The sequence below is a fragment of the Fistularia commersonii genome, chromosome 32, assembly GCF_037954325.1.
Source record: "Fistularia commersonii isolate RoL2024-O1a breed Wild chromosome 32, RoL_Fcom_v1.0, whole genome shotgun sequence".
Taxonomy (NCBI): Eukaryota; Metazoa; Chordata; class Actinopteri; order Syngnathiformes; family Fistulariidae; genus Fistularia; species Fistularia commersonii.
The window spans coordinates 5,221,077-5,246,640 of NC_141315.1; the positions used below are offsets into that span (position 1 = coordinate 5,221,077).

General features: G+C 40.2%; 1 protein-coding gene across 1 annotated transcript in view; it reads right to left on the minus strand.

Moving 5' to 3' along the window:
- Positions 1-2,169: 2,169 nt before the first annotated feature.
- Positions 2,170-25,564, minus strand: part of chst15b (carbohydrate (N-acetylgalactosamine 4-sulfate 6-O) sulfotransferase 15b) — a 46,173-nt gene continuing 22,778 nt past the window's right edge. Inside the window, exons 2-8 of the mRNA XM_086139708.1 lie at positions 23,793-24,385; positions 18,329-18,668; positions 12,839-12,982; positions 10,235-10,391; positions 7,570-7,726; positions 4,948-5,095; positions 2,170-3,476 (exon numbers count right to left, since the gene is read on the minus strand). Coding sequence (XP_085995834.1) covers positions 3,277-3,476; positions 4,948-5,095; positions 7,570-7,726; positions 10,235-10,391; positions 12,839-12,982; positions 18,329-18,668; positions 23,793-24,233 — 1,587 coding nt within the window. The 5' untranslated portion in view covers positions 24,234-24,385 and the 3' untranslated portion in view covers positions 2,170-3,276. The remainder of the gene's footprint in view (positions 3,477-4,947; positions 5,096-7,569; positions 7,727-10,234; positions 10,392-12,838; positions 12,983-18,328; positions 18,669-23,792; positions 24,386-25,564) is intronic.

Consider the following 25,564-nt stretch of genomic DNA (forward strand, 5'->3'; position numbering starts at 1 on the left):
GAAAGACACGATTGTCCTTTGGTTTAATACTTCCACGGCTATTCTTGCACCCCCTTTTGTGCTACATTCAACAGCGAGCCGCCGACAGACACTTCAGATGGACTTTGTTAGGCTGCAGTGGGAAAATGGCCATGTGCCTTTGTCCCATAATTCAGTGCAGTCTTTGCATATATATTTTTCTACATATATTTCCAAAGGGTGATACGTGACTTATTGAACACTGAGGCAGGTTACACACTGATCTGAGATCCTTTTTTTCTTCATTGACAAACTAACAGTGTTTTCAGTCTAAATGTAAAGGCTTTTAGTGCAAACAGGGTGACTTGGAGGGTGAATAAAATTCATTCCTTTCCTTCCTTTTTGTGGTCCCGCACTCATAAACACAACTTTTTTTTTTTGTTTGCTCCAAAATTCGACCAGTCACCCATCCACCGACAAATTATTTTCCCTCACACCGACTCCTTACCCTTTCTTTGTTAAGACAGTCAACTAACTTTTTAAGCTGCCAGTTTTTTATCCACATGCAAACACAGCTCACACCGCATTATAAACTGTGGCCTGTCTTGAACTTGAAGCCAAAGTGTTTCTTTAAGTATGGCCAGGGATTAACTTCCTTTTTTGAGTTAATCTTCAGCTACGGCAGAATTCAATGGGGTTTCGGCTGGGTCTTCCGGCCTATTATGGTTATATAACTTGGTTGCCTTTTTCCTGTATTTGTAACTTCAGCCAGCCTGCTCCAGTTTCAGAGGTACAAATCATAGCATAACAAAATATAAACGTATACAAAATGCACCTTTAATTCCGACGGGTGAAATTGGCTCAGAAGACGTCCCCTAAACTAAAATCCAAGTCTTGCCCTTTAATTTGAATCCATGTGGAGCGTGTGGATATGAATTTTACTGTAGATTAAGTTTCAATTAATTCACATCTTTGTTGTTCCTTCCATATCTTTCTAAAAGGCAGTAAGTGGAACAAAATTGCTTTGTTTAGGGCTGGTGATGAAAACAAGAAAATAAGTGGGTAAAAGCTTAAAAAACAATAAAAACTGATAGTAAAATGGGAAGTTCTATCAAGTGCAAGTCAACTGTGTCAAGTGCTAAGAACAAAATAATTTAGAGGAACAAGAATAAATAAATTGGGAATTAACATTTCCCCTAATGACGAGGGAGGAAGTAAAAGGGTGGTAAGAAACTAAAGTAAGCTTTAGCACACCTGTGTATGTTGTTTATGATGCTTGACACTTATTTGTGTTTCTTTCTATGTTCCACAATTTCTCCCAGATATTTCCATCTCTTATTTTATTTTATTTTATTTTATTTTATCTTATTTCAAAGGTGCTCAATGATACAGCAGATTTTTCAAGGTCTGAGGTTCCCTTTGCTTTTCTGTTCTGCTGCTGAGCTGGTATTTTACAAACCCTGCACAGCACAGCTACTGCTCATATCACATTTCCTTCACAGGCATTTAACTTTGAGGCTCCAAATCAACTAGAGTTCCCCTGGGTTGAATTTTATTATCATCACTCCTGCATCTTTGCTGTGCTGATTTGGGAATCCTGGTGGAAAGTGATTAGGTTAAACAGTGTGTATTTAGCATTTCAGATCTATGAAGGGGTTCCCTACATTATTCTCCCAATAACAAAAAAGCATGAAAATGAATTCCTCTATCTACAATGTGTTTTGGCTTTTTTGAGGCCAACATTAATAATGGCAATAATCAGAACGGAAGAGTATTAGAGTTAAAATGTAAAAATTATCCTTTTTTTCTGTCACCTAGCAGAACTATAGCCCCAAAGAGGATAAAATGCTCTGATGATATTGGTGAATTCCACAGAAACTAAAGTTGATTAGAGTCTCACTGAAGCACAACTTGTCAGTCAGCCAGCTGAATCTTCCAGCTCCAAAAAAAATATGCAATTGATTTGCAATCACATTTTTTTCTCCCTGGGTCAGATTGTCTTGATTTCCTCACTGCAAAGAGAAGTTTAAAGATACTGGCACTTTGCAGTTATGGACCTGCATATCCTGTGGACAACACACCAAAAGAAGCAATATATCTGTGTGAATGCAGGTCTTCCTGTGGTATTTGGGTCAGTTTGTTTTTGTGGGAACGCTCGGGAGGAAGGCTATGATGCTGACAGAAATATGATACCTAACTTCTGACATCTTCTATTGTTTTTTTTTGTTGTTGAAATAAGACACATCTTTTTCTTTATAAGAAAAGAGAATCGTATTTTATGCAGAATTCACTGTCGCAGCAAGCTTCCATAAACCTTTAGTGTACACTGCAAATGTATATTCCCTCTCTGCCCTCTGGTGTGGGGAAATGGGATGTCCCCTCTAATTTGGGCAGAATTATTTTAGTCCTGTTAAAATTAAAAACTGGTAATTGCAAAGTGAGACCTGACCACGAATCCTGTCCCTCATTTGCCAGGTCAGTTTATAAAGAGATTGCCAGATTTAAAAGCCTCAAGTATTTTCATGCAACCCTGTCAACAATTGGTGTTTTTTCAGGACAGGACAGGTGATATATTAATTTTTTACGTCTTTCATACCTGATATTTTTTATAAATCTTTACTAACCAAACATGGAATTTGCAGGATGTGATCCACACTTAAAGCTGCAGGTACATAACCGAGGCAGCTACAGCGATATCTGCAGTGTAATAAAAACCTGCAATGATAAAGATTGGGCAGTAGAGAGTAGTGTTGTGTTGCACTGCTCCTTCCCCTTGCTGTGATCACAGCTGTTGCCCTTGAGCACCTCACTATGAATCACTATATGTTATGATCAACAAACCCATTTGTCTGGCATGATATCCTCAAAACTTGGACAAAAAAAAAACATGTTTGTTTTCCAGTTCAGCTTGCTAGACAAACACTAAATCGATCAAACCAAAACCTGACGAAATGGGAATTAGTATCATTGAATTCACTTTTAATGTCTACTGAATTTTGTACATCTTGTCACAAAAAGTCCTGTCAACATTTCTCCCCCTTTCTTTATCTCTCCATCTCTTGTCCTCTCTCTCTCTCGCTCGCAATCGTGCACACACACACACACACACGCACATACACACACCACATCCGCACATGCAATTTCTACAGTCCCTTGTGCTATTCTCTATCATTGATTTCATCTCTGCGTTTATAACTTAAAAATAATTTAAATAAAAAAAGACATATCTTCATGGGCACTTGAGAGATGAAACTATAAAACAGGTGGACTAGCTGACACGTCAGTGGTTTTTTTTTATCAAGGGGGAGATGGGGATGCTCAGAGTTTAGATTTGTTTTCCCACAGGAAGGAGTTGTTCAGCAGCACTTTGGCCAGTTTCTCATTGAACGGCATGTAGAAATCTCGCAGGATCTCTTTTGTGATGGGCAGCATGGGTCCCAGGTTTTTGTCTGCTGGCCTCCTGGTGTTTGATGCCGGACTTCTTGTGATCTCTGACTCTTTTTCTGTTGATAGCGGACCTGATAACACACACAAAGTGCTTTTGTCAACAACATTACGTTAAAAAAATGATAAGCTGATGTCTCATTTGAATGACAGACAGTTTCTTAATGTGACAGCCAATGGTTTGTAGTTTCTGTTCTCTGTTGTATCACCTTATAGAAACGATAATTTTTTCAATGCCGGTATAGCAGTCATACCCACAACAGGCCACTTCTAATTTTCACTGGTCTTAGCTGCTCCCCCCAAGTCAAACTGCCCTCTATCCACTTCCGGTTTGGGCGCTGAAGGATAGAAATGTCATCGTGCCCAGTTGCTAACAATGAATCATCAGGCAATGACTCGCACTGTTAACCCATGGGCTCCGCGGGACGCGGCAGACTCAGTACGAGGGGGCTGAAAGTGTTGTGTTCGTTTAAGGTCCGACTGACTCAGACATTTGCGTTCTCACATGCAATTCCCCGGGTAATGAGTAGATGAGTTTACAGGGTTGCGGCGCTCATGTGAAAGAGGCCGTACGGCTTGATATGTCGTGTGCAGCAGAGCTCTGGGCCCTGATTTCTTCCATTAGGGTTGAGTCTCTGAGGTAATTGTACCTTAGCTGGTGTTGGCAGCTCTTTGAAGTGATAAGTCTGAGCTGTGGGGCAGTTAAAGTGTGAGATGAACCAGACAGACAGAAATAAAGGGGCTTCCAGACTGAAGGGCAGAGCTGGGTTTGACTGCCGTACACATGCTTTCGGGCCTGTTACAATCACAAAACCCTTCCCCGGCAAAAGATATTGCCTTTGCTGTTGAAAATATGGAAGAAGTTTGAAAGTTCAGAAGTACATTTCAGAGGATTTGAATCTAGGTCTCGGACATGCAGATTGAAAGATAAGTTTTAAAAACACATTTTTGGTTAGCATCACTGATAAGGATTAAATGTATTGCAATGGAGTTATTATGCACTTTAAGAGGAGAGCATCGGTCATGTTTTGCTATTTTACTTATCTTGTTATCTGGATTAGTAATTCAGACATAAATCAGTCTATTAACAGAATATGTGGTATACAGTTTCTAGCACTGTTATAAAGACACAGCAAGTAATTTGAGGAAGTTGCATACAAAGAAAAAGATATTTCAGCCAGAAGTTTTCTGTGAAGAAAGTCTGCTATCTCAATAGCGGCATGAAATTGTTTAGTGAAGAGCTAACATATGTTGGCAAAAAAAAAAAAGACACCTAAACATCTGCAAGAAATGACTTGATGGTTTGCAAATGATTAAACGCCAACTGTCACAATGCAAAATGATTTTGAGAGTCTTTAATGAAAACAAAGCATAAAAAAAGATAGAAAACACATGAGTGAATTAACCAATTCCAAATGTCCATTCTTATCACAAAAGGTGTGTAATGTCCGTCCATAATGGTTACCAGTGTCTGATAGCTTTGGGCTTGGTAATTTATATTGCACTGTATTGATCAGAGAGCATTCAGGAAATTACTACACTCACCCAGGTTAAGGAAATCAAAGACTTGATGCATGGTGTATTTCCTGTTAGACGCATGGTCTTCCAGCCTCAGGACCAGAATCTGTTCCCTGCTGAAGACAGTCAGCCAGTCCAATAAGTAGACAATGTAAAGGCCGACCTGCAATCTGACCTGCGGTAAACAAAAAGAGGAGCGTCAATGAGAGAAAGTTCTATCTTCCTTCTCGTCCAAGGGGACGCGTGCACGCTTGATTACATGTCTTTGGGGAAGATGATCGGGCGGGGAGGAGGGAGACAGAGGGAGGGAATTCCACTGGCGTTCTCTTTTATTTCCCACATACAATCGGGGCCAGGCACCACATGGGCATTTGGCCCAGTGTCTGGGGGAGAGGAATGGCGGGGGGGCTGTCCTGGGACCAGTTTGGTGGAGTGGTGGTGCTGAGGGGTGACCTTTGCTCAGTGGTTGGTGGAGTATTTGGACAAATGCTGTATGTGCATTGCTGGAGAAATCATTTAATATTGCTTGTTTTAAGAGGGCTTTCAGACAGAATGGTTAGATGACATTACATTGCGTTGCCTTGTTCTTGTATTGGTGTAATTATGTTAAAGTTGAATCAAATCTAATGTCATCTTTAAGGATTATCAAATGAACAGAGTAAAAATAAATGTGATCCAATTGTAGGTCTTTTTTTTTGTTTATTTTACCATGTTTTATGTTGTTTCACTTCTTCCTGTTTCTGCAAATACAGTACGCTATCTCTCATAAGGCAAAATAAGCGGATAGGAAACAGGTAGAATGAAATTAAGTGAAACAGAATTAAAAAAAACATAAAATCAAGAAAAATAGATGGACAGATAAATATATAAAAAAAGTATCTACTCAAAGGTTCGGTATGTAACGTATTCAGCAAGGCAATAATCAATAAAAATATATATAAATATATATAAAATGAAATGAAATAAAATGAAAACGGCAATTCTACCCTGTGCAAGGATTAAATGAAAAATGGTGTTAGGAATCTGACATTAGGTATAAAAGTTCTGAAGCAAGCTGGGACATTAAATCCACTGTCCTGGACTTCAACAGCCCTTTACAAGCAAAAAGGAGTCTTGTATTTGATAGTGGAAGAGCTGTACATGTAACCTGAATATGTCATTTTAGTATTCTGGACTACAGGCTTCTTTATGGTCTGGTGATTTTTTGGACTTGGTCAGAAAAAAAGTGTTTGGACTGACTTCCACACTGGATCTGTCTTATATAAACTTTCTGTCCGTGCTATCGTACATGCACTGTACTTCTTGACCTGCTGTTCATATAACTCACTGTTCTGTTACCTAAACTGTCATAATTGTGTTTTAATTTGGGCAGAAGTGGAACATCACTGTAACCTGTCCCTTGCCGAGGCGTCTCTGTGAGGCCTTGTGACCGAAGCGTGTGAGTGCTTGAGGGATCTGGGAGAGATTAAGTTTCCTCTCAAATTAGAAATCCACATCACCTTTAGCCGAGGGACCAGACACTCATTTATTACCTCAAATTATGTCGATATTTTTGGTTCCTCCCTTTGTTATACTTTTCCATGCAAAATCAATAGCGCTGAAATCCAAAACTCGACTTATCAATTACTTTCATTTTCATTTTGCAATGAATTGGCATTGGTAATTGCAATTTAATGATTTGTTGGTATAATTTTAACACCTATAGATCTTGAATGAGATTGATTGAAACAGGTATTTACAGAAGCTCCCGGGCCGTGGGAACTCGTCGGGGGACTTTTCTCTCACAGGTTTCCTAATTGTTGCTGAAATTGATTGCCAAGCAATAATTCATTACGGCGAGCGTGGGCATACACAAGGTACCTTGTTACTGGGAAAGAATTTCTCTCTCGCGCTCTCTTTCTCTCTCATTCTGTGACCTCGCACCAAAAGACCTTTAGCAAAAGATGATTACAAGCCAGGCGAGCAACTTCGTCTTTGTTAATTTGATTTGGTTCAAAAGTAAAGGTCAGTCTTTCGCTCATGCTGGTTTCGATTCATATTTTCTGCTCAACCTCAACACTGAGCTTTAGGGTTTTTTTTTTTTTTAGCTGACAACATTAGGACAGCTGACATGCTTTTCACCTGGTCTAATAATTCTGAGGAGATATTAGCTGATGGGCAATTAGGCCGATGGCAGAGCATGAGCATTCTCCCAGAGCGTTCTGAAGCTTGTCGGTGGCGGTTGAAGAGGCGGACCTCCGACTACAAAGCTGGCGGGTGGACGGGCAGTCGCCTCCTCCCACCGTGTCGGCCTGCAAACCCCCGGGGCACTTGGAGAAAAGCTGGCAAGGCCCCAACTCTGGGACCACGTACAGCTTAACACTGAGGCTGGGTCTCTGTTTTTTTTTCCAAGCTTTTTTTTTTTTTTTTTTTCTGAATAAAAAGGAAGTTCACACCACTAAGAACGCAGGTTTTCAAGGAAAAAGAAAGACTATAGATGCTATTCTAAAGCTGGCCTTTTCTGTCCTGCAAGCCCTAGCATGTGCTAATGAAGTGTGGATTTCACTCCATCTGTCCTTCTAAATCTTTTTCTGTTTTCTTTCTTCCCACCAGCTTATACAGAGGATTCTATAGGGCTGGGACTCAAAAGCAGGAGGGAGGCGTACTCACTGGCATGGCATTGTTGACAGTGGTGTTGTAGACACAGGAGCGCATTGTGTACTCCGTAAGGCACCCCTCAAATAACTGCAGCGACTCGGACACCTTCTCATGGAAATCCTCCGCAGACTTATTGGCTATGCCAAAGTAAAGGTAGTCGGAGTAGAGCCTGTAACAAACAATGGAGACACTTTAAAAACAAACCCGAGGCTCACATTGGACATTTTAAATTCCGATCTACTTAGTTTGAATACATTAGAGCTACAGGTTATTGCCTCCAGCGAGATCTTGACACAGGCATATAGGCTGTGTATGACTGATCATTGTACGAACATTATACATTATACTAAACGGGCGCTGATGAACTGCAACGCAATGCGGGTTTGACCTAAAGAATAGGCCGAGAGAAAGAGCTGCGTAAGGGAATAACACTGGACAAATGCCAGTTTATAAGGTGAAACTGTGACAAGTACTGAAGAGCAAAGAGGCTCAAGCGGGTCATTCCTCACAGACAAGTTTTGTGCTCGGCAGAATTTTCACAGCTGACACGTATTTCTAGATGGCCCGTCCAAGATTTTAGGAAACGATACAAAAAAGAAGGGTATGTCGAGAACTGGAAACACAGTGGTCAGCCAAGGAAAGTAAGTGCAAATGAAATTGGATGATATCCAGCAGTGCCTTTAGTTCTCCACTGGCAGAAAACAAGGGGACGCAGGTACATCCATCCACAGCACGGGGAGGTTTGGTCAGAAATGACCTCTTTGAAACATTTACTTCAGAAAAAGGCATTTCTCAATGGAGAAAGTGAGCACAAAAACACCAAGATCAGGGTGCAGCACATGATTAATGTCATTGTGGAAGAGGAGGAAGATTTTTATCAACCCAACGATTCCACAGAAAACATTTTGTCTCAGGGATCCCAGATGAATTTTCGAAAATGATCTTTAGAGTTGAGGTCATGGAAAGACTGAAGCAAATGATGAACTTAAAAACAAGAAGAGCTGGCAGTCAACTCAGTCCAGTTTAAAACCTTAATATAGCAGAGTCACACTGACTTTGTGGTGTACAAATATTTCTCTCTCTCTCTGTTTGTTCCCCAACAACAAATATCCTTTCTTTCCGAACTGTAATCTATTATACAATGTATGAAGAGCTCATCTATAGAAACAAAACTCAACAAAACTTTTAGGAGCCATATCACTGCAAAATATCCATTGAAAATTACAATAACATATATTTTCATTGAAGCTCTGTAAAGAAGCTAACAAAACTATACTGGAAAAACTTCTTGGGTGATTCTGTGACAGGATCAATTGTTTTTGCAAATAAGCTTGCCAAGTAAGCTTGATTTTAAAATTGAAGGGTACATTTTCTGTGAAAATTAACTTTAAGTGAGCAAATATCTGAAAACTATGAAGAAATGAGTTGGACACTTTCTAACTGATATTGGAATATTACTTAGGAACTGAAGAAAAGGGGAAACTCAGTCATTTGGTCTTATTTGAGTAATTCACGGCGTGCTTGTAGTTTGGTCGGTTGAGTTTGGTAAAGACTGGTAAAGACAGATGGCTCGGTCCAGAGATGATCCCTACATTCAGTGGAGATTTTGGGAGATGGGAGAATGATAACTAAACTAACATCTCTGATGGGATTCAGTCCCAGACCCTGCAGGACACCATTACAGCACCGAGTAGCATCTCAGCAACAGACTCAAATATCCAAAATGTCTAAAGGAGCAGTATTGTTCTGACAACATTTAACATTTTTCCTCATTGGATGTGTAATGTGACAACGTCATCTTGTTTACAGTGAAAATATAAAGTCCATGTTGCTTGTAATCTGGATGATAATGTCCATACTGAGAACTGAATTCCTTTATATACCCACTATGGTCAATATTTTTGCACCCTCAGACTTGTAAAAATGTATATTCACAGATGACAGTCTTTTCTGTGCTGTACAGTCACTACGATCAATATCTTGCTTATCCATGGAAAGAAATTACTTTCTGTATAATATAGTCACTATAATCCATACTTTGCACAGTCATAGATGCGAAAATTGTTTGCACATTAATACATTTTTATATCTCTTGCTTAGTTCTATCATCACCATCTTTTTCTGCTATTAACACTAAATCTTATCTTATCTTATCTTATCTTATCAGGAACTATTGTGTTTAGCAGTCAAAAGCATACAAGTAACAGAAGGCGACAGTCAGTCGATACCTGGACAACACCTTAGTGCTGCAGTCCCTTTAAAACCCCATAGTTTGGAAACCAATGAACTTATGGTCTTTCAATTAATTCTCCTATGAACTTCTTAGTTGCATTTCAATTACAGAGAGCAGATTTTGGAAAGTCTCTCGAGGGAAATTCAATGTTATAAGCAGAGACTAATCCCAAATGCGCAGTGTCCTGCAGACTTTTCAACACATCTGAGAGATGTGTCATAATGACACTTGTATTACAGTCAGACCGAGCAGAACCAAAAAAAATCCTTTGTATAATCACATCTTTTTTTCCCCAACAGAGGAACATCTGCGAGTCAGCGGCATACACAGTCGTGGGGACAGAACGCTGGATGTTTGTGAATGTGTGTCAAAGCTGTTTTACATCATTACTGGCAGCTTGGTGAAGATATGCTTGAGAGGCTTTGAAAGAAAGATTACTCCCACCTTTCCACTGGATCCCTGAGCATGACGATGAAGCGGGAGTCGGGCTGCAGGGCGTGGACAAAGTCCTGGATGAGGAAGGGTGGCTCTCCCTCTGTAGTGTTGTCATAGAAATATACCCAGGCGTTATTGTCCCACATTGTAGACGCACTGGCTTCCCCTGCACAACACACATAGTTTATGGTTAATAACGTCACACATTTATGGAGCTATACAAGAAATCACAATATACACTTTTAAATATATATTCATCTTTGTCTTTTAAAAGTTCAGTTTTTTTTTGGAAAAGAAATGGAAGCAGATCCGGTCACTCTTGACTGAGCTGCTCTGGATTATAAAGTTGTCTGCACACAGAACATTGCCGTGGACGACAAATTCAAAGGAAATCGTCTGGCGATGTTGACAGACAACAGAAAGTAGAAGAAAGAGAAGATACAGAAAATAGACATCAATCACAGTTGAATCCCTCTAGCAATATCACTGAATGATTTAAGACCTAAAAATTTTGGATTCCAATTTTTGATCATTACTCACCTCGTCTGTTTTTTCCAAAATGTAAATAGTCGATATGAATGACTTTTTTTTTTTTTTAATAAGATTTGAAAGATGAAAATGTAAAAAATAATGACATATGCAGCCGTGAAGCAAAATTGAAAATCAAAGAGTGATGATGCAGCAGCTCATAACCAGTCAGATGAGGTCATTGTTCAAACAATTGAAGAGCTGAAATTTTATCAGACTGTGCAGAGAAGTTATATCCACGAGTTCATCAGACTCGCTGTGCCTTCATTATCTCCTCGTATTCTTTGAAGTTAAAGCCATGATGTATTCGGAGGGAACACAACACGGGGCTTATCTGACTCCAGTCCCTCGGAGTCAGGCAGGAAGGCCGGGGCCTCGGATGACGCCAGCAGTGAAACGGAATCGCCGCTAATGGTGTTGTGACATAAATGAAACACACTGTGATCGTGTCCATTCAGAGGTCTACATGTCCATTAAATGAGCTTAGAGGGGAGAGGCAATAATAAGGCAAACAAATGGCAGAGCCAGAGCGGAGCACCTCTGGTGCTCCACGGCACCTTGGCTTTGGCCGGCAGTTGTAGAGAGTCAGAAGCTGGCCAAGATCCTGGCCACAGGCCCGCACCTTGCTGCGCTCTCCCAGGGCACTGTGTGAATACTGAGCAGAGTTTTGGCACGCTCCTCCTTACAAGGATTATTTATTTAAAGTGGGAAACAAAAGAGGGCGGCATGCTAAGCCGCGCTCAATGCGCCAACTCAGTCCGGTGTGAAAAGGCTATTGTTACAACTTAAATCATTTTTCTTTGCAGCTGAGGAACTCTTTGAGATTGTCTTTGGAAGACAAGAAAAGGCAAAGATAGATGGAAGCAGAGGGGCTGGCAGAGGGATATGCAGATAGAAGGAAAGGGTTTGTAAGACTTCTCCACCCCACTGCGGATATTATTGCTATGCTGATACACAATGACTCCTTTCTACAGCTTTTCAGTGAAGTGGCAAAGTGAAGGAGAGGGAAGTCCACTATCATTAAGCTGTTAGATTTTCTCTCAGGCTGAGTCACCGCTTCTCTTAAACATCGCCATCGCTTCTTTTCAGAGGGGCGGCTGCAACGGATCCGTTCTGGGTTTCAACCTCGCTACCTGCTGCTTTAAAAGCAGCTTTGTAATATTGTAGGGGAGATTACAAGAGAAGTGCCTGGCAAGTGTCGGGTCACCCTGTGCCAAGTGCTATTGGCTGTAACCTGACGAGGGCACGGTGTACTGTCAGTTCACGTTCTCACAGATCGAGGCTCTGACACATGACCTGCGTCGCCAACGTACGGCCGAAGGAAGGCAGCTGCGGCTGTCCTCCCTCGTATCGCTCTAACACAAAAGGAAGGAAGAGATTGCGACGAACGGGAAATGTCATTGCGGGTAAAACTGCTGACAGATCTGATTAGCCAGGTTACGGCAAGTCTCTTAAACACTCTCATTTACGTCTGGTCGCTTGGCTAGGCTTCTAATTAACCATCTCTCTTGCCAAATCTGGAAGTGTTGTCATCAGGATCTGTTTATTTACCCTCCCTGAAAAAAAAATCTTAGGCAATATTTGTTTTATCCTTGTTAACATTAGAATAAGGGCACCCAGAACAGTGGGTATCTTGTATGGACTGCAAACCTAATCAGAAATGATGCCAGAAATTTGATATAATCCAACCTGCAAAATTTGTCACTCATTTTAATATTTTTAATATATTGACTATGACCAATGCCTTTCCCCTTCATATAGAACTCCAACAGCAGTCTAATAAAACATTATTCGTATCAAACATTGCAACATATAACATTTTAAAGTTTCATGATGATATAACCTTGCAGGTCTTGTTGAATACATTTTCATTTTCTATAAAGTGATTCATTATTTAGGCACGCTCTTCACTGGTTACTGATCACTGGCTACAGAATCTCAAGGACTCGCAGTAAAACGATTATTGAAACAGAAGAATGACTTCATTTTGAATATTTATACTCTGAGCAGTATACTTCTTCTGGAATTGTAGTTGAAGAACCCCCGACTTCTCTCCCTAATGATTAGACCATCACCTGAGCTTACCTATAATGATGTTTGGTTGGCTGGGCGTTCCGCTTGCATTTGCAGTGAGGTTGCCTTGGATTTGATAGGCTGCCTGGTCAAACAGGTCCAGGTAGTCCTCCACCGGATAGCGATCATGGAAGCCTTCGCTCAGACGGATGATACCTTGCGGAGGAGAGACAGAATGACGGTGGCGCATCAGTCGTATTCTCATCTTCTGGTTATATTAAATGGGCACAACATTGTATGTTTTGTTGAAAGTGAAGGGAACAATCACTGGAGGCTTGCATAAGAAAGCTAAAAGGAAAGGAATCTCCCATAACATTATCTAACAGAGACCATGGATGGATGGATGGATGGATGGATAAACAATGGATTTTTTAGCAAAAAAAATGAATACATGACTTCACTGTCAACATCTAGGTCTATTCATTCCCCTTTACCTTATTTCATTGTTTCAAGAATTTTGAAATGTTTTATGCTGTAATTGACAATTTGTCACCGTTAAAAGTCGCCAACTTTGTTCCAAGCTTCCCCCCCGAACACAAACTTCACAAGGAGTAAGAAATAGCCTAAGTATAATCCTGAATTTGCTTTAAAATGAATTACAAATTACCTGACATTCACTAAAAATTCTGCAAAAAAAAAATAACCAATGACATATATTACAATTACACTAATTTATTGTCTAAACATTTTTTTCTGCACTCGGGGTTGCAGAGGAGCTGGAGTTTATCCCATTTGTTTTTTGGTTTTATCGGTCACCAGTTGATCTCCGGGCCACATATAGAGACATTCAACACTCACTCTCTCGTTCACATTTTTGGGCAATTTAGGGGCTCCAATGAACTGTCGGAGGAAAACCAGGAGACCTGAAGATGGAGACACTGGGAGGGCATGCAAACTCCACATAGAATGGTGCCCTGTTGGAAATGATCAGATATTTCTTGCTAATAAATTCCTGGATATGTATCTCTCAAGTAGTTAGTATGTGGCAAAGAAAACTGACCCTGTCAGTTGAATGTATTTTCTTGGAAAATGCCTTTTTTTTTAATGCTTTCTTGGAGGAGCAGCAAATATGTTTTCCATCTGAGCTGCTGTGGTGTAATTACCGTTTACAAGGTAAGTGCGGAGATTCGGTGGAGGACTTCTGAGGATCAGTGCAGTAAAAATAATTAGGTAACTGTGGCGCTGCAGTACAACTCCCTTTCTCTAGTTAGAAGGAAACATAATTAAAAAAAAAAAACAACAAATCTCAAAACACAGGCAGCATCATCATTCATCCGAATCCACTTCTGTCACACGCACCTGAGGTGTGACGCCGCTTTTAAACCTTTGCTTGCTGATATGAACGAGGCATCACACAGTCACAATCTGTGTCTCCTGATGGCTTCTATAAAAGGCAGCAGCATCTGCCTACCGTTCAAACTGCTCCACAAAGAATGTTATGGGGTGCCTCAAATCACTGTTTCACCGAGTGGAACCTTGATGCGAGCGAAATAAATAAGCACAAAAACAAGACTATTTGAATTTAGCATGTCAAAGGTTGCGTTTAGAGGAAATTGGTGGGCTGGCTGTGGGGAATATACAAGTTAAAAGTGGCAGAGATGGAAGGATAAGGAACAATAACAGAGAGGAGACCTGCATCCGTCCTTGGACTGAAACCGCATTTGCTACCAAATCATATGCGGCAAAAAAAAAAAAAAAAAAAAAAAAGGTCGGGAAAGCTTGCCACCCTGACATGAAGAGCACATAATTATGAATTCAACTTGAATTAAACACATTAGAAAAAGTCTTGCGTGCAGACTGATCAATCCACCAATTAGGTTTTGTGAGTCTACGTGGGATTAAGGGCACAGTCTGCATCTGGATGAACTTCAAAAGAGTGGCTTTGGCTGCAACAGTTAAGCCTCCCTCTGTGGTGAGAATTTGGATGAAATTGCGAAAGAAATGTGGCAAACACTTGACGTAGTTCAAATCAAGGGGTGTCGTGCCAGAAACCCCGTGCGAAATTATTGAAATAATTAAGTCATTTTTAGACGGATCACTCCAGGCAAAATGTATCAGTCTTTGCTGAGCAGAAGAAAAGCGCTCATCCAAAGAGAGGAAATCACCATGCAAATTGAGTCCTCATCCTGCACTGATGTGATAGTGCAGCTGCTGTTCTTTAAGGAGAATTATAAGATTATCAACAAAGTGTAGGCCCATGTCTTTCAGCTCGGCACCAAGTCATTATCTAATCTGCCGGCGTTTCTGTAATCAGAAGTGACTTTGAACAGAGCCATCAGTCGAGAGGAAGATCTACACACTCCAGTTTTAACTGCCTCTTTTTTCTCCGCACACTTCGTCACAAAACTCAGACTCACATTAGCAACACGCGCACACAGACGCTCACACACTGATTCGCGCTCTTCGTACATCCACTTCTGAAGATTCTCAATAATTCATGAGCCCTAATGGCTCTTTCGGTTATAAACCCCGCAGCATGGGCGGTCCGAGAGGGTCCACCCACCAAATAAAGCGCACCTGGTCTGGACAGCCCAACGCCCCTGTGTCAGAAGAGTTGTATTATTATAATAAATTATAGACACAAATCATGTCTTCTGACAGGGATAAATAACCCTCAGAGAAGAGTCACGCTGACAAACTGCGGATTCATTACGAAATGTTCCCTCCTCCCTTTTGCACAAAAAAAAAATAAAAATCCGACGCTTGTTAAAAACCTCTTTGAAAGGCCTCACAAATAGAGTCCTCATCCCTGTTTTATCAACCATCAATTTGTTACCTGTTTGCATCTGCTCCAAAAAAAAAAAAAAAAAAACTCTGGGGAATATGACAAATATCTGAAAGTGTATTCCTTGTCTCAATCGCTCACTGAACCCCACGAGCTGGTGCCTCTGGGCAGTCACGCAAAATAAATATATATAAAGAAGCCAGTTCAGTGGATAAGATCTGTCACTTCAGGCCAGATTGATGTAGAGAACTGCTCCAGTATCTTGGTTACTTATAGCTGATGTTCTAAATAAGATAGAGGGAACTCAACCAAAAACGGTTTATTCATTCAGTCATTCTCCGTCCTGCTTATCCGGCTCCCAGGGTTGCTGTGAAAGAGCTTGTGTGTTTCTAAAGTGTGTCTACACTGGAAAATACTTGAAAATATAATATCGACATTTTAAATAGCTGGCTTTTCATGTAATGCTTGGCTGTCTTTTTAAGTTGATGATTTAGAGGGACGTTTTTCATTCTGAATTCAGTTCTCAGAATGGTGGGACCATCAAAAACATGACTGAAGTTCAGTAAAAACTGGAAATATCTGGATAGAACTTGTAAATCAAGACAAAAAATTACCTTAAAGTCCAAAATACAGGTTAAAACCAGAACTTTGAATAGGTCAGTGATCTTCTTTTCCTTTCAGCTGTTCCCCTCAGGGGTCGCCGCAGGAATCATCTGCCTCTATTTAACCCTATTCTGTTTATCCTCTTCTCTCACAACAACTAGCACCATGTCTTCTTTTACTACATCCTCCGGCCTTGAATTTGTCTCCAAAATATCAGCATTTTCTGTCTCTCTGATGGGCACATTCCTGATTCATCCAATCCAATAAGAGACCCTTAACATCGAAACCTCTGCAACGTCCAGATCTGCACCCAGTCTCTCTCCACCGCTTTAAGACTTTTGACCTTAAGTACTTCGAATCTTCCGCCTTCTCGATCCGTTCTAAAAGTACCCACACCGTTCAATTTGGAATTCATTCCCATAATTTTCCTCCACCTGCTCCCACAACAGATCATAATGTCATCTGCAAACATAATAGTCCGTGGAAATTCCAGTCATCTGTCACCAAGCTAGAAGTCGCCAATGTCATCTGCAAACATAATAGTCCATGGAAATTCCTGTCTCGCCGCATCGGTAGGCTAGGTCTGTGCTGCTAAACCTCATTTTTTATGTTGCTCATTTTTGGAATGCTACTGTTTTTCGTTCATTTTTGTATGAACACAGCTGCTGTTTTGACACGTGCATTTCATCCGTCGGGACGTGCACTTTTAATGATGGAAAGAAATGTTAATTTGCACATTTACTTTGCATACGTGGTGGGTTGGGGGTGTGTTCTCTGTATGAGGTTACCCTGGGGTGCCACACTATGTTTATCTGGGCATGAGATGGGTGAAAGCATCCACGAAGAGTCAAAATAACAGAGGGAAGAGGAAGTTTGTGTCATGCACCAGTCAAAAGACTCAGGAAGCGATGCAATCTGCATATGTACGCACAAAGTGTGCAAGGAGGCTTTAGATGTTGCATTTTTCACATCTTCTTTTCAAGTGGTTTCCACTGCAGCAACAAATCCATGTCACAGATGATAGTGAAACGCTGCTAGTTAAGATCCCTCTGCATATAGCCCTTGTTGAGACATTAATGAGCACCATCTCTGCGTGAGCTCTGCCATCTGTGAATCAAGATGGGTAGGTTTCACTGGTAAAGGGGATGATGATAGTTTAGGAAGCACATTGCGGGAGAAAGAAGAGACCATTTGCAGTCAAAATGGTGAATGGGAGAAGCATTAAACATTGTAAATACGCCATTACAGCTGTAAATTTGAGGCTAACAGCTCTCAGCTAGAAAATAAACAATTTAGGTTTATCCTCATGCACAGCAGAGGATTGCTCTTGAATATTCATTTGTCGGTTAATTGCCTTGAGGGAGACTTCATTTATGTTACATCCAGGGCTCAGAATGAGGAGCGCTTCACATTTTCAAAAGAAGTTCACCACAAAATCAAAATATATACATTTTTTTCCCCCCTCATTTTAATAATTGTTTGTTTCTTTTTTTAAATCCATTTAGATCATTTTCGTTTGAATTGCTGAGTCCTGGATGTATCGCCCGGAGAGGCGCCTGAATGAAACCAAGTGAATATTTCTTTTTGCGACACACGCTCTTACGCAGAAATCAATGCCTGGTAAGACAATGCAAAGTTTGTTAAGACCAGTGTCAACTAAAATAATAGAGCAATTCAACATGAGTAAATTGGTATATACCACAGGTTTTTTTTTCCATAAATGTTGTATCAATATTCCTCCCATCTATATGAATATCAAGGTTCCTTGTCAATGAGATTCCTGAAGACGATTAAATATAAGCAAGGCTAACCATCAGGATCAAATTGTTAGGTACTGACCTACAAAAGAAGATGGCAGATTGATCATGGTCATTGTAATTTATTACTTATTTCAAAGTAATGATAAATGATAAATTGGTGACAACCCCTCTAAAAAAATTGACTTTTTCCAAAGTTGTCAAACAAAGGATCTTCCTACATTCTGATATACTGAGATAATATGGAATTAACTTCCCACAGTTCAGGTATCTTAAATCCCGATGCTGCCAATTAACCCGATGTAACCGATTTTTGCTAAAGTGGCCCAATCTAGATTAAATGTGCATTATAGGTCACATTATTTAGCACCAGCCGGAAGGCATCTTTACTGGCAAGCGATTGTTTTCCGTACTCACCGAATCTCTTGCGGGTCCACCAGTGTGGCTCTTTGAAAGTAGTGAACTTGACATCCGGGTGGAGTCTCAGTCTGTCGTACAGGTCAGTCGTGCCACATTTTGGTTGGCCAATGATATAGAAATAAGGAAGGCACCGCAGGCGGTAGAGTCTCCCGTCGCGGTGAAACAAGTGTTCCCGGAAAGTTTTCCTCAAGTGTTGAAACACGATACGGAAGCGTCTTGAATAGCGTGCATACAAATTTGTCCTGTAAGGGTCGGAGGATATATTCCCAGAGAATTCTTCATACCAGCAGGGGTTCTTGACACCAGGTAGGAATTTGCGTGGGATAACTGAAAACATCTGTAGTGACACACACACACACACACAAATATTTAGCTGAGTCATTGAACTTCTTAGATGTTTACAAAGTTTGAAGACTGAGTCTTCTTAAACCCTTGGAAGTATCATAGCAGCAAGTCATTTTCTGGTTACATTTGACAATAAAAATCTTTTTGTCCACTGACTGCTGTGGGATTCAAAAAAAAAAACACCATCTGTGGGATCAGAAAACATTCAACGTTCAGGACAAGTTTACGTTCCAGTTGCCAGACAAAATTTAAATATCAACCTGCTGGGTTTTTGCTTTTTTGCCATGCTGACTGAACTCTCGGATTGCTCTGAGAGGCAAGTGTTTTGGGTTTTAGTTTGTATTCAGTAAGACTCTGTCTTGGGTTTTTATTTTGAAATCGGTTCGTTCTTTTGTTGTCGGCAACCAGCGCACTTTGCAGTTTCACTGCCGATCACTTCCCCCGTGTCAACAGTCAATCGAGATATCTGTTTTTCTTCTCGTTGGAAAGCATTTTATTTTTTCCTTGAATTTACCATTTTTGATTTCCATCTTGTTGAATACTTGATCCTGTGAGTTCTTGCTAGTTAACTCCCCAGTTAAGTGTCTTTTTGAGCCCTGGGCTGATCTACTTTTCAATGTTGCATGTCTGCACCCTTATTCCCCGATGACCGCTTCCCGTTTTGGCACAGAAGGTTTCGTAGCACGGTAGATCATGTTCTCTTTTCCTGTTCCAAACATCAAACGAGCCCAAACTTGGCTTTTGTAAACGTCCGCGCATGTGAGGCAGTGTCTGCTGAGTCAATCGTTACTTGTTTTCTACTAGTGGGTGTCGAAATCCTGGAAGTGCAGGGCGGAACATGTATTGAGGCTTCTACCACGTGATGTTATTGACGTTCAAAGCCTCGCTTTTTCGGTAAGTGGTTCAAACCGGCCAAGGTGGGCAATTAAAACATAACATACTATTGTAAAACACCTTTTGTTAATAGCAAAGAAAAAAGAGAATATGGCAGTTTATACAAAGCTTATCTATTTTCTCTCTGAACAGAGGAAGCTGGGTCAGGCCTTGGTTTCCATGATTGTATGGACACGTAGCCTTCAGCATTGTAGAGGATCAAGGCGACTTGCAGTAAAGCTGGACCAAACATATGCTCTCCCAACAAAGGCGGTGTGATTAATGACAAACTTCCAGCACTAAATATGTGTATGTGTGTGTATATACATCTATGTCTCTTTTTTAACAACTATTTTTCCTTTCATTGGGCACGAAAGGCTATGGTGGAGGGAAAAAAGACAAAAGCTGAAGTCCAGGAGGCTGTGTACGTTTTTTGGTGTTCTTCAAATTATATTCAAACATCGGTAAAAAATATTTATTCTCAAGGTTTCGAGAATTAACCTTAGATTTCACATTTAAAACTCCAGTGTGCATAGAAACGAACACTGAATCTCAATGAATACAAGAAGCAAAGGCTGAAACACAACAAGGTTAGTTTAATTCTCATTTTTGGGAGCCATTATTGCCCTGCACCTTTGCAACAGGACCTGTATCACAAATGCTGCCCTTAAAATGGCATGTAATCAACAAGATGGGAATTCAGTGAAGGCACACCAAGAAAGAACGCAGAGCAAGGAGATGGCACATGGAAAACTAGGCTTTGACTTGTGGAAACTATGCTTTACAAATCAGGGAAGAACAGAAGTGAAAGTATTAAATATATGTGGACATACTTGAGTTTGCTGCCAGTGGCAGAGCGAGCAAAGGGGAAACTGTTGTGGTCACCGTCGACGAAAGAACAAACTGATTTTAAAACAAAATCCCAAGAAAGAGTCGTAAATCCAAACTAAAACCGCAAAATGGGTCCTGACACACAGATTGCTCCAGGTGCTGTGTTGTCATTGAGTTATGTGGGTTTTATATATTTTCGCAGGTATACAGAATACAAGTGCCTTATAAAGCTCCATTTATCTCCTTAAAAACACAGATGAATTAAGTGCAAACTGGGCCTTAGGTAAGTTTGATGATCATCAACTTTAATCCTGTGATATTACTAAGATAGTATCAACAGAGCCTGACTCAGGGCGCAGATAAATATTAAATAACTTGTTTAAATGGTTAGACATCCTTTTTATTTTGCGGTTTATTGGTTTGCTGTTTCAGTTAAAAAAATAAGCATTAGGTTGCTGCAGGCACAAAAACAGCAGGACTGAAGTACAACAGTAGCACTCATTTGGAGTTTGAATAAAATCAAGATTATTTCTTAAATTCGGTCCTGTTGTGCAGCACACAAATATAAAAATGGAAATGTAGCAAATGTAAAACTTTGGACATCTTTTTCTTGTTCAAACCATGTGGCCCCAGTTCAAACCAGTGGCCCCAGCCGGCTGTTTTAAAATTCTTCATCAGTTCTGTCACCTACATTTTGTAAGCCTCAACAAAACAGTAAGTCAGTATCTGTTTATTCTAACTTTCAAGCTTTGCATGGGATGGAATGTAACAGAACTATGACAGCAGTTGTACTGCTATGATTCACCATGTAAATAGATTAAGTCCTGAATCTCCATTTTGGTCTGCTTGAACAATAACATAAATCTGGGGTGGCAGGAGTCAATATTTTAACAATATTAGTCAACATTTCAGTCAGAAACACTCTCGTCATAAACACAACCGCTTGTTGGAAATAACTGAAGAGCAGTTGCTGATGGTGTCTGATAAACAGCTTCCTGATAGGTCTGCAAAGCTGATGTATGGTGCACAGTACAACATTAAATGTTACCAAAAAGACATAAAAGCAATATTGGACTTCTTGAATCATTACAGAAACTTCATATGACAGGGCTTAAGTTAGGAATTCTATAAGATGGTTCCAAATTCTATATTACGGGAGCAAATTCACCGATAGAGTCCTATCTTATCTTAACTCACCCTGACTTTTCTCAGGCTGGTACATCTTTAATGCTCCCAATCCAACCTCTGCTATCAGGTTTTACATCTATTACCTAAAAACCAAAACTACTTTTCTCATCTCGCTGAGCTATTTGACAGCAAACTGGAATTTCTCACAGAGACATACAAAAAAAATGGAACAAAAACAACAAGGTAGCACTTGGTAACATCTGTCAACAAAACCGAATATGCCGTTTTCCGGAAAGTGTTTCATAAAGATCATGTTGGAGTAAAAGGCAAAGGATGTAGGCTTAGCAAATATAACGTAAAGTAAATAGTGATTGTGTAAAGGGCTAAATCACCATTTACACGTCACCTTGTTGCTTCTCCACGCTTGGTTGGAGTGGCCCAGCAAGAATTGTCCGCCAGATTTGCAGCAATGGTGGATTTGGCTTATAAACTGTTTGTATACAAAAAATCCAATGCTTACTAAAAATGACACAGCCACCTTAGAATACAATTTGTTGGACCAAGAGAAAGCAATGGTCCAACAGAATAGCAAATCTGGATTCTGGCAATTTTTATTTATTGTTTCACTTTGTTTGATTTCTGCAAGTCATTTCCGTCAAAGTTACTATTTGGGATTTCCATAAGATTTGCAATAGAAGGCTGATGAAAAAAAAAAAAAAATATATATATATATATATATATATATATATACACATTTTTTTTTCTTTTGCTATTCATGGAACTGTTTAAAAAAATGTTTGTGTGTTATTAATCAGTATTCAATTAACATTGTGTTTCTTCCTATGTGTCAGTAAAGAGGGGAATTTATTGGAAGTGCTGTTGATGGTTCTGTGAGACCTTGCCTCTTTCAGCTAAATTCAATGCGTATCTGTGGGTTCGCTTTTTTCGCATTTTATTATAAGTAGGTATGTTATGAAGGGATTCGCAAATTTACGGTCTTTTCTCAGTCTTAATATAGTCCCATCACATTTAAAACTCCATCTTGGTTTATATGGTCTTCACAACAAAAATCATAAGCACAGGCCAGTTAAGTAAAACTGAAGAACCTGCAGGCTGCATTCGCCGTATGCTGTGTTTTGTTTTGCTTTTTCATACATTATGTCAGCGCGTATTGTTACAGCCCTGATTCTAACCTTCATCCCCAGTGGTCACTTACTTACAGGGTGACCGTTTTTGTAACACAGGAACTGGAGACCAGATGGACAGCGGCGAGCCATTTCCTGCAGAAGTAGCAGCGAGTGCGGCGGCATTAAATTCATTGTGCGAGGGAACTGAGTGTAAATGGCCATTGTAAGAATGGGCTGCAAGGGTTTGGAAAGTGTGTGTGACTGATTCAAATGCTGATTCAATCATCTGGCTGTCAGGCGATTACAGCTGGGGCGTATGACTTCTGTGTCCCGCATGAAATAATGTGATGCTTCATTTTATTCAGCCTAGTCCTCTCATTCATCATTTACCAGGATTTTCTCGAGTGCTGCCATGAACAGGTTTAAAGTCCGCCGGCGAACTAAATCGGATTCAGGTATCAAAGCAAGGCAGCTCATTTCTAATGCTATCGTTCTCTGCGGCCTTTTCACTTTCAAACATTTTTTGGTTGTCAATCACACAGGTGCAGCGGGGCTATCTTAAGGAGAATTAATGTCGTCTCGACATGGATGTGGTATTGATCACCTTGTGGCTAAGCGCATGATCAATAGCTTCTTTTATAAGGAAGCGATGTAGCAAAAAGTCCTCTAATTATCATTAGAATTAACAATTAATTGGACTGACCTATTAGGTGAGATGGACACTGATAAAAGTCAGCACGGTTGATAATTTTAGGCTTTAGATTCTCGACAAAGCCAGAGGCAATTATCTGGTTAAACATCACGCGTTATAACATTTTCTGCAATTTTATCTTTTTATTAGTTCGATTAGCAGCCCGTACGTAATTGTAATGGAGGTGGTGTATTGAAACCCGGATAAGCAGCATGTTGGCAAGAATACAGATTTGAATTACCTTTTCACTTAGCGCTTTAAAATGCTTCAAGGCACATCTGTGATTGTCAATTAAAAGCCAGTTGAATATCAGGCAGAGTCACATTTGTGTTATAACTTAAACAGAAAGATAATAATGTTTACCACATAAAAACACTTCGAAGTTCATTATGGCAAATGATCAAACGTTCATCCACTATAAGACCTTTGAGGACATTTAAAGGGAAATGAGTGTTTGATTACTTACATGTTGCTCGCTGTTAACCAACGCTTTGAGCTCTGGAAGCTGTCTACTGTTTTGAAATTCCACCTTTGACGTGATAGACTTGACCACTAATTTGATATGTGCGTAGTCCTTGACCGAAGAGAGGTTGAAGGCAAAAGGTCCCGGGCTGACCAAGCTGCTGAAATGGTAGGGCGAGGGTGTGAGGAGGAGACCCTTTTTGTCCCCTGTCAAAATGTAAGAGGCCATGATGAGGAACATGACCGCCAGGCCGAACAGGAAGCTGTAGAGTCGGACCTTTCGGAAACTGCTCAGGTTACTCCATCTCCTCGGTAGCTCCCGTTTCACCTCTAGAACCGCGAATAGGTTCATGGGTGTGTCGTCCACCTGCAGAAGCAATGGCCTCTTTCTGTAGTCATCAGCTGGGGAGCCCAGGAGGGTGTACTTGTAGTCCATCTGTGCCATGGTTTGGAGTCCTGAGTGTCACAGCTCACACACAGGGTGGCGTTAAAGAGCGGAAGCCAGTTACATAGTTGGTTCTTGGATGAAGAAAGGATTGACCGACGACATCCATGATGGGTTGCGATCAACAGCCCACCTCATCCGGCGGTGCATCTCTGTGAAGAAGACGATCCTAGTAAATGAATAGAATCTGACCAGCGGACAAAACCGACAGTTACTAGATTTGAACTGATTCAGCAAATCCTCCTTGCCACAGTTTCCTGTATAAGCAGGAAGTGTATGAGCTCCATTACATCACCTAATATAAAGAGACAAACGAAACTGTTACTCCTGAGTGAAAAAGATAAAATCCATGGTTAACTTGGTCATTGCACCTGACTTCAAAGAGAACTGAAAGTAGTTGAAACTCGTTAGAGAAAATAAAAAGTACAAGAACTAGAACATTTCAGAAGTTTCATTTTATTTACATTTTTCACAAGCCAATATTCAGAGTTAATGTCCAATGTCTCATTATATGCTGGCCTGTATTTCTCCACAGATTGTATTTTATATTATTTTTTTACATTTTACAATTGTATTAGTAAATTGTCCTTTGGGCTACAAACTGTCCCAGTAAAATATAATGATTAAATTTAAATCCAAAAAAACAGTTAAAAATAATGGGGTTTTTTTGATAGTTGGCTGATAGCATTAATTTTTTTTGTGCATAGACTATATTATTCTATTTTCTGTAAACTTTGAAAGGGCTTACTTTTGAAAAACTAGTAAAAGGAACATCTACTCTGCAAATGTGACATTTCCAGAGTCAGTGAGATAATTTGTTACGGTATAATGAGCTCGGTATTGGCAACACAATTTGTCATTATTTTGACGAACAATAAGCCCATGATTCACTTTGATTGATGATACACGGCTAAAGGTCTGATTGGTGACGTAACAGAAGTAAATTGGGCAGGACGAAGGTAGCTGCAAGTGACAACACACTCAACACACAATATTTTTGCAAAACATAGGAAATATAGAATAGATTAGAATGCCCTTTAATTGGCATACTGTTATATCGAATGTACAACAAGCGAATATCGCAAACAGGTTAACAAAATTTCAACGTATAAAGTATTGAATTTAACTTCATCGACATCTTCTTCCACTCGCTGTTTTATCTGACGACCCTTGCCCCATCTCATAGTCCATCCTCATTGCGCAGTGGAGTCACACTGAGGAGTCCCAATATGGGCACATACGATAAGGACGAGGGATGCATGCAGCCTCATAACGCCAAGGTTGTGAGTCAGACTCTCCTGGGTAGAGACGGGAATTAGAAAATACCCAGT